At 38.5% G+C, this 10,000-nt stretch overlaps 1 protein-coding gene across 5 annotated transcripts in view; it reads left to right on the top strand.

Annotated features, from left to right (window-relative positions):
• The first annotated feature begins 1,913 nt into the window (after positions 1-1,913).
• Positions 1,914-10,000, top strand: part of LOC113828803 (uncharacterized) — a 220,647-nt gene continuing 212,560 nt past the window's right edge. Inside the window, exon 1 of one of the 5 annotated variants that reach the window (XM_070118891.1) lies at positions 1,914-2,683. In XM_070118891.1, the coding sequence (XP_069974992.1) occupies positions 2,649-2,683 (35 nt within the window). In that variant the 5' untranslated portion in view covers positions 1,914-2,648. The remainder of the gene's footprint in view (positions 2,684-10,000) is intronic. The other 4 variants (XM_070118890.1, XM_070118894.1, XM_070118889.1 and 1 more) reach the window with 4 other exon arrangements.

Below are 10,000 nucleotides of genomic sequence, written 5' to 3'. Positions count from 1 at the left end.
TATATGAATTCAACATGACTGCATGCACACTTTCACGCCACGCCCCACGCCCTCTTCCCCAGACGCAAACGCCCACGCCCGCACCATCAACGCTCCCACCCAAACACGACCAAATATATATCCTCTCCTCCCCTACCCCCTTCCCCCTCCCCCTCCCCCCGCGTGCATCTGCGCAGCGCCTTATGAGAGGGGAAGGGAGGGGAGTTGGGGGAGGGGAAGGGGGGGGGGTTGGTGACGCAACGGAGCCGCCCTAAACGAGGACAACACGTGGGTCAGGGCGGGGCGGGCGGGTGGGCTGGCATGGCACGTCACGCCGATCGAAGGTCAGGGCAGGCAAGGTCAGCAGGTCAGCGGAAGGAATGGAGGCGTTGTCAGTATTGTCAGGATTTTTGGGCTTATTTTCATGCAGTTTTTCATGCAGTTTTCGTTTTTTTTTTGGGGGGGTCGTTTTTTTTTGTTTGTTTGTTTGTTTTTTAAGGGGTTGGGCGTTTTGGTTTAGTTTGAATATTGGCCTTTTTATGTTTTTTTCGTGTTTTGAATTTTTGGGCTTTTTATGTTTTTTTTTTCGTGTTTTGAATTTTTGGGCTTTTTAGTTGGGTATGGTTCTGTTGCGGTTAATTTTTTCCTATACCCTAATTTGGGGTCTTGTATTTTTTTTCCCTTTATGCCATAGTTTGTTGTCGATATTTTGATATTCAAATCTGGACTCCGATTAATTTATCTTCTCGAAAACCAAAAATCCCCGAAAACCAAAATGGCGGCCGTGTTTCCCTCCCCTTTGGTTTCCTTTGTCGCTGGTCACTTCCCTCCGGCGCCGCGCGTGCCACCTCACTTCCGCCTCATGAACACCTGCTTCCAATTCCCTCTGGCACGCTCAGGTGCACCTGCGACACGAGGGGAGGGGGGGGGGCGATCAGGGGATTTCCCGAGCCCCCCCTTACCCCCCTACCCCCTGCCTCCTGCCCGTGATCCATATGCTGGCCCGTGACGTCACGACTCACAACGGGCTAGATCTTTCCTGAGATTTACGCGCTGCATTGAGGTCCGAATATGTATGCTTGTATATATACATACATATATGCATATATATATATATATATATATATATATATATATATATATATATATATATATATATATATATATATATGTGTGTGTGTGTGTGTGTGTGTGTGTGTGTGTGTGTGTGTGTGTGTGTGTGTGTGTGTGTGTGTGTGAGTGTGTGTGTGTGTGTGTGTGTGTGTGTGTGTGTGTGTGTGTGTGTGTGTGTATGTATATACATATATATATACTATACAAGCATACACACTCACCGTGTGTACGTGTGTGTGTCAATTTGTACATATGTATATATATATGTATATATATACACATTTATATGTATATATAAACACACACACACACACACACACACACACACACACATATATATATATATATATATATATATATATATATATATATATATATATATATATATATATATATATATATGTGTGTGTGTGTGTGTGTGTGTGTGTATGTGTATGTGTATATGCATATATATATATATATATATATATATATATATATATATATATATATATATATATATATATATATATATATATATATATATATGCTGCATGCATGCATTCATATGCCTTCCTTTTAGGAGAGAAAGATAAGCCAGCATCCCCAAATATATCTACATGTAGTGCATGACCGCTCCCCCCCCCCCTGCGCCGTCGGGAACGATCAGCTCTACTTTCCCACAAAAGCGTTTGGACATGAGGTTGAGATTTGTCACTTCGAGGCTTACGTGCTCCGTCGCTTCCGGGGCCCTGCGACTCCCAACAGCGCCGCCGTTGTTCCTCGTGCCCCTGGCTATCAACCGAGGGCCCTGGGAGCCAGTGCGCGTGCGCGTTCGTGCGCGGTAGGGCACACTAGTGCCACCTGGGTACCACTTCAATATAACGTTGGCGGCACCTCTTGGCTGCCACAACATATCGTGCCAAGCGACGCTCCCATCCGCGCGTCCTCTCCACAGACACACACCCACACGAGCGAGCCACCCGAAGGGCCGAGGGCGTTCTTCACGAGAGGGAGATCCCGAAGGAGGGTCCCGGAGCGCAAGGCATCCTTCGCGCGCAAGAGAGAAGGAGAAAGGCGAAGGACTGAGAGCCGATCGTTCCTCGTGGAAGCGGCTCATCCCGTGACTGAGCGCCGTTCGGTCGCCTCTTGATCTGTGGTTTGCGGAAGTGTTCGATTCGTTGATTTTGTGTATATATGTGCTTGTTATTATTATTATTAATATATATATATAGCGACTGAAACGTAACGAGTGGTAGAGGATGATCGCGACACCGAATCTCCAGAAGAAAAACAGACTGAGATGATACAAACCCTTTCGCGTCGCATTCCAGCTCCTCACGCGAGCAGTGACAGTGAAAAGGAAAGCTCGGACTCTCTTTGACAGGTGATGTTTCTTCCCATTCTATAACCAAAAATAATAATAATAAATATAATTAAAAAGAGAGAGAGAATATATATTTCTCAAAGCACTGTAGCGGGTAAGGCCTAAGCAAAATTACCTGTGACCAGAGCTTTTTTGTGGAGCGACTTGGTAACGACAGCAAGACGGCCGCCTCGGAGGTCCTGCCTACACGATGGTACGCCAGGACGCCTCGCTCAACATAAGGTGGTGAGTATGTGGTTCTCGTTAGCTTTCTATTCCGTTCTTCTGCTCGATTTTTCTTCTTTTTTTCGGGAGGGAGGGGGGGATTTTTTGTTTTTGTTTTTGTTTTTGTTTTATCGGTCTCTTTCTGATCATGATGAGCGGGTGAGGAACGTTTTCTATCGTCGAAGGTCGATGGATGGGCATAAACATCGTATTTTTAGGAATAAGAAAAATGCTTATATTTGTTAACATTTTTTTCGATATCCTTTTCGGTGAACCTGGGATAAGTTCATAGTATTGCCTATCAAAACGATATTTTTTTTTGCGTAAACTATTCTTAGCTGCTGCTGAGTCTATAGCAATCCCATCAAATATCTTAATCTTAATGAGATTTCTTTTTCTCTAAGGAATAAGTTACTTTTTACGTTCTGCAGTATATCTCTTCACACACAAGCACATCTTTCAACTCACATTTGAATCATTTGAAAGAGAGAGAGAGAGAGAGAGAGAGAGAGAGAGAGAGAGAGAGAGAGAGAGAGAGAGAGATATAGAGAAAGAGAGAGATAGAGAAAGAGAGAAGTAGAGAAAGAGAGAGATAGAGAAAGAGGGAGAGGAAAAGAAAGAGAGAGAGAGAGAGAGAGAGAGAGAGAGAGAGAGAGAGAGAGAGAGAGAGAGAGAGAGAGAGAGAGAGAGAGAGAGAGAGAGAGAGAGAGAGAAAGAAAAAAAAAGAGAGAGAGAGAGAGAGAGAGAGAGAGAGAGAGAGAGAGAGAGAGAGAGAGAGAGAGAGAGAGAGAGAGAGAGAGAGAGAGAGAGAGAGAGAGGATATATATATATATATATATATATATATATATATATATATATATATATATATATATATATATATATATATATATATATCACCCCATTTCACTTGCCGGGAAGATATGGTCCTCAGAGCATTTCCGCGATCAAGAGGCGCCATCCGTCAGCAATGTAGGACAAGACTGAATCATTTCTACCCTCGGGCATATAAAAAAGGCAATTCAGCGCTTCCTTCTTTTCACTTATTTGAAAAAAGGAAGGCGGGATTTATCTCCTCACGTGCCAGAATCTAGATCCGTTTAAGTAAATCATCATAAGCGACCAGATCTTGCGCAATTAAACGTAACACTTCATCATTTTCTCCTAGTTTTCCCCCAGCTGATAGGCCGTTCACTGGCTAAGGGTAACAGGCTGGCACATCTGTTCGGAATAAGAGGGTCTCGCGCGCTCTCTTTGTTTACATTTTAGGGACGAACGAGCGTTTTCTTTCAATAACTTTTTTCTTTTCTCTTCTTCCTTTTTACTCTTTTCTCTTTTTTCCTTTTCCTCTTTACTTTTTTTTCTCTTTGTTTTGATTGTTTTTGGCCTCTTTTCTCTTTCCTATTTTTTTTTTCTCTTTTCTCTTTTTTATCTTTTTATTGTTTGTTGTGGAAGCTAGATTGGAGCGGAGGTGGAGGAGGAGGGACTGTGTCAAATGTGTTTGCACGCTGCGTTTTGGTCTCGAGCTCTTGTATGAGATTATGACAGATTCATGACACGCGTTGAGAGGTTTCACTCTATTTACCGTGATTCTGTTTTCTTCTGTTTTTCCCCTTGATTCTGTGTGCGTGTGGCGCGTAGAAATGACTTAGTATAAGCACCTTCTCTCGCAAATTTTCCCAGTGAGTGTTTTGTAACAAGTGAAATGCGGTCAACTCAAGAGTTTCTGGTGCGTGTGAACGTGCGTGCAAGTGTGTGCATATGTGTGTGTGTGTGTGTGCGTGTGACACGAAAACCTAGAGGCAAAGGGAATGTAGCAACATCCAAACCTACATCTCGTTCTCCTTCCCCCTCCCTCCCTCCTCTCTACTCTCTCCCGCCTTCTCCCCATTCCCCCTCTCCCCTCCTCTCTACTCTCTCCCGCCCTTCCCCCTTCCCCTCTCCCCCTCCCTCGCTCTCGTCTGGCCGGCCGGGAGTTTCGTCTTCTGTTGCATATCTCTCATACTTGCAATATCTGGCGTGTTATGTCCAACATCACGCTCTCAAGACCGAAACTTGCTGGCGGGGGCTGGCTGGCTGGCTCACTCCTTTTCCTAGGGCTCTTCTTCTTCTTAAAAAAAAGAACGAAAAGAAAAAAACAAAAGAAAAAGAAGCGCAACACAGGAAGCAAGAAATAATGTTCCTTTGGCCCACTTAACCGATTGGCTCCTGTCTCCCGGACCAGCAAAGATGCGAGCGGGTTTTCTGTCATTGCACGGGCGAACGCGACGCTCTGTTTCGGATTTATATAAAGAATAAGGACTGAGTGAGTGTAAGAGGATGTTTTGGGGCGTTTATGCATGAGTAAAGGAAGCTCCGGTTTCGTTTTTTTAGAGGAAAGAAATCGGGTTTATATAGCGTTTAAGGAATGGGTATCGGAGGATGTTTTAAGGTGTTTATGTATGAATAAAGGAACCTCTGTTTTTTTTTTTTTTTAACGAAATCGGATTTATATAACGTTTAAGGAATGGGTTTCAGAGGAAGTTTTGAGGTGTTTATGTATGTAAAAATGAAGCCCAATATAGGACATTTTAGAGAGATGAAATCAGGTTTATATTGTTTAACTGAAGCGATATAAGAGGATATTTTTTGGTGTTTATGTATGAATAATGGAAGATCTGAAATAAGGTTTATATTAAGTTTAGGAAATGGGTGTTTTAAGGTGTTAAATGTATGAATATATGAAGCTCAAAATCGGGTATTTTAGAGAGACGAAATCAAGTTTCTATTGCGTTGTTTAATTGAATTGATATAAGATATTTTGAGGTGTTTATGCATGGATAAGGGAAGCTCTGTCTCGGGTATCTTAGAGAGATGAAGTGGGGTTTTATATAAAGTTTAAGGAATGGGTATAAAAGGATATTTTGAAGTGTTTAAAAATTGATAAAATGTTATATTTCGGATGTTCTAAAGATACGAAATGCGATTTATATTACGGTTAAGGAATGGGTTATAAAAAGGTTTTGAAGAAATTAATATTCGTTTTCAATTAGATTGATAAGAGAATATCACTATTTTGGATTTCAAAAAGCACGTATATATTTAAAAGATACGAAAACTGTTTCAAGAACTAAACATTAAAAATGCCTTAACGAAAGAAATAAAATGAAGAGTTTCAGATTTTCGAAAATAACTAATTAAACTTCACACAAATGATAACGAAACGACTAAAAAGTTTATTTGTGTCTGTAAACACGTACGGTATTTTGCTCTGGGTTTTAATTAATGTGTTATGGTTCACGTGAGCTAAAGTAAATTAGCGACTCACTTAATGAATTACTTGTCTGTCTCATTACACTCGGAATGCGTAAGTGAACGATGTCTATTGAAGAAATTCGAGAGCAGCGTTGGCGTTTTCAAAACATTGATAAAAGAAAATGGGGAAAAATGTGCGTGTTGAAAACGCCGATGGAGGATTAACTTAGATAAATGTAATATCCATGCTTTTCAACACATTTTGAAAAAGATGTTTTCGTGTTTTGACTTAGCTCTGAGGGCCGTGGTTACGTTTTCTTTAAACAAGCATTTTCATCATGCATGTATAAGGGTGATATTCATCTGACAGCTCTTGTCATGTTTAACTTATCTCAGATTTTGTGATGATTTGCCGCCCAAAGTGAGACGTAAATTATATAAAGTGGCTTCGAGACTCTTATGCAAAAAATGCTAAAACAATATGTTTTATCCAGCAAAAACGTATGTACTTTTGTTTTTCTAATCATAAATCAATCCCCATGTTTGTTGTTTGATAATAAGATTTACAAAAACACATTCTCTTTTAAGACCAATAGTACAAGACGTCTAAAGATTTTTAAGCATGTTTTAAAGTCAGTGTTTATTATTCACACACGACTACGCTAACCAGTAAAATATCAAACACAGCTTTATTTTACCTCATATCAATCTATTATTATTATTATGATTATGATTATTATTATTTTATGTTTTACACAAATTTCATCGGTTGCTGCTTTCACCAAAGAAAAATCAAAACAAAGATGGCCGACTCAAAAAATAAAAAAACAGGAAAAAATAATTGTATAAAAAATATTAGAATTATTAAACAAAATCCTATTTTGAACCAATGCTCAATTAAGGTTTAGTGGAAGAGCTGCATGATCACGTGACTGTAAGTATATTTCGAATAGGTAAGGAGCTTTCGTGTTCTCTAAAAAGGTAATATAACCGTCCCGTGTTTCAAATCGGCTTTGCGTGACAACTTTTCCCGCGCTTTTTTGCAACGGAAGAAAAAGTATTTTCTAACTTAATATAGAGGTTCTTTTACTATGGATATTTTTCATTTTGTTTTTAGCTTTTGTAATCGTGTTTAAGTGCATGTTTATGTTTATTTGTTTGTGGTTGAATGTTTGTGTGTGTGTGTGTGTGTCTGTGGGTGTATGCGTATGTAGGTGTGTGCGTGTGTTTGTGTGTATGTGAGAGTGTTCGTGCGCGCGTGTGTGTGTGCACGTGTGTTTGGTACGTGCATGTGCTTTATTACAGAAAATAAACCCCTTATCTCACCGAAACTAACACATACTCACTTTAGTTTCCCATTTGGCAGGCTCCTAAAAGCCATAATTTACCTTGTTTTGTTAATAATTCACTCCAGCGCGCACTTTTATTACAAATACGATTATGTTGTTGATGATGCAAACGCACACGATGGTTGCACGTGAATAGTTATACAAGGAAATGCTGATGATGATGTTTATATCGCGAGTTTGTTTATAAACTTGGAAAAATAGATTTGTTAAGAGAAAGAATTTTCAGATTTTAAATGGTGTGTTTATTCTTGTTGCTATTATCGTTGCTATTTTTTATCAGTTTTGTTTATATCTATTCAGGTTATTATAACTAGTTTTGTTATTATTATTATTATTATTATTATTATTATTATTATTATTACTATTATTGTTATTATTAAAATAATAATTATTATTACTGTTATCGTTATCATCATTTTTATCATCGTCATTATTATTATTATTATTATCATTATTATTATTGCCATTATTATTACTATTATTATCATCATCGCTGTCACCATTTTCATTATGATTATTATTGTTATTGTTATTATCGTTATTATCATATGATGATGACGATGGTGATGATCATGATTACTATCATTATTATATCTATGTTATTATCATCAGTGTATCTATCTATCTATCTATCTCTATATATGTACACAGACACATATTTGTTAAAGATAATTTGTTACAATCTGGCATGACTCGGAGAAGCATATATTCACAAGGATTATATGAATATTAAAAAAAAAACGCATATTTTTTCATGTAACTCGTTCGTCAAAACAGGAAGTAACAACGACAGTAGGAAAAAAATAGATGAAATGAAAATAATAATAATAATAATAATAATAATAATAATAATAATAATAATAATAATAATAATAATATGTTGAAAATAACAATGCTGCTGACGTCATTACCATCCTCACATGCCTGCATATCACCATTTTTACCGCCATTTATTCTCTTCTTTTTACTCTTAAATAACGCACCTTTGATGTGCCAGATTTGCAGAGATTATCTGTATCTAAGTCAGGGCGACGTCTACCTTCACAAATACATAAAGATTTTTATTTTCATTCGCCAGATGGAAAACAGTACTTCATTCTAACCTTATTGCTTCACATCGGCCTCACGTCTGCCTCTAAATTCGCTTTTAATTAATATGCGGGAGGTATTCTCGTTAAGGCTCCCTCGTCGGCATGCTATCAAGCCGATATAAAGGTAATAATGTGCAGTCTCCTTCCGGCAGAGAAAGATAGAAGGAGAGAAGGAGAAAAAAGAAATAGCACGCTTTGGCGGTATGTGAATGAGAGAGATCGCGGGTGTAAAAATTGTTCGTCGTGACCGGAATGGACGGTGGGACTTTATGCTCGCGCTCTCTGCGTTCTGTTTCTCCCTCTCTTTCGCTTTCCTTCTCATTTTTTTGTGTTTACTTGTCTCTTTGTCATTCCCTATGCATCTCCCTCTCTCTTTCTCATTCCTTCACCCTCTTTCTCGATCTTTCCCTCTCTCTCTTTTATTCTCCCTCCCTCCCTCCCAACCTCCCCCCTTCCCCCCCCCCTCTCTCTCTCTCCCTCACTCTCTCTCTCTCTCGCAAGCTCTCACCTCCCAACCCGCTATTCACATTCAGAACATTCGCACCCATGCTAACGAGCTTATAAATTTAGTTTCAAGCGAACACACGCGTGGAACCACCTTGTTGTCGGTTAGATAAGTAGGGAACTTATATTTCTATTTATATTTTCTTCTTTTTTAAAGTAAGGACACTCGATATATCTCCCAGATGCATCTTATCCTTGAAGAGTTAGTAATCGTCTTGTCTTGTAAATCGACTTCAGATATACATATATTCGTTCTAAATGGATATCAGAGTACAGTAATAACCACTTTGCCTTGTTTGAAATTAAGAACATGTTATTGGGTGACATATATAACAAAGAAAAAAGGGAGCTTTATACATATACACTTGGCACCTGTGAAACATTAAAAAAAAAGTATCCTTGATCTTTTTCCCGGAATAAAGTAGTATTGCGCCAACAAAAATATGTTATACAAAATGTTAAATACTTCATGTAGCGTAATTTCATCTGTGATATTTTTTACTGTATATATATATATTTTTTATCATTATTGGAATAGTTTATTTTGTTCCTTTAAAAAGATCATGATTATCATCATAATCATCATTACATTATTCTTATCATCATAATCATTATTACGTCATTATTCTTATCATCGTCATCAGTCCTATCACTATCATTTCATCTTACCATTATTATCGTCATCACTTTGATCATGATCTAAATTATGTTTATCGTAACCATCACTGTCTTTATCACTCTTATCTTCACCATCAGCGACCGTTATCTTCACCGCATGAATTGTCTTCCTTCTAAAACCCTATTTGCTGACGTCATAACCTGTAAATGCACCCCATATAAATATTACAGCTACTGGGGTACGCATTCCTTCTTTGTCTTCGTAGAAAATCTTACCAAATAATCTGCGAGTTTGGGGGAGCAGAAGGAAGCACTTAAACGAAGGTTGAGGGATATGGTGTGTAAAGCCACTCTTCCTGGGACAGATATATTTGTAAAAAGTAAGAATGGCGCCGGAACTTTATTTTTGTTCCCGCGGTCTTTGAAATCTCTCTAGAATTGTTATGGAGGGAAGAAGAGATTCGGTTTTTGAAAGAATAACAAATACATAATATAAGTTATTCTTCCCCTTGGGATAGATATATAACGGTGATAATGATGAT

The sequence above is a fragment of the Penaeus vannamei genome, chromosome 43, assembly GCF_042767895.1.
Source record: "Penaeus vannamei isolate JL-2024 chromosome 43, ASM4276789v1, whole genome shotgun sequence".
Classification (NCBI taxonomy): domain Eukaryota; kingdom Metazoa; phylum Arthropoda; class Malacostraca; order Decapoda; family Penaeidae; genus Penaeus; species Penaeus vannamei.
Note: the sequence above shows the minus strand (reverse complement) of the source record. Positions and strands in the feature narration are given on the sequence as shown.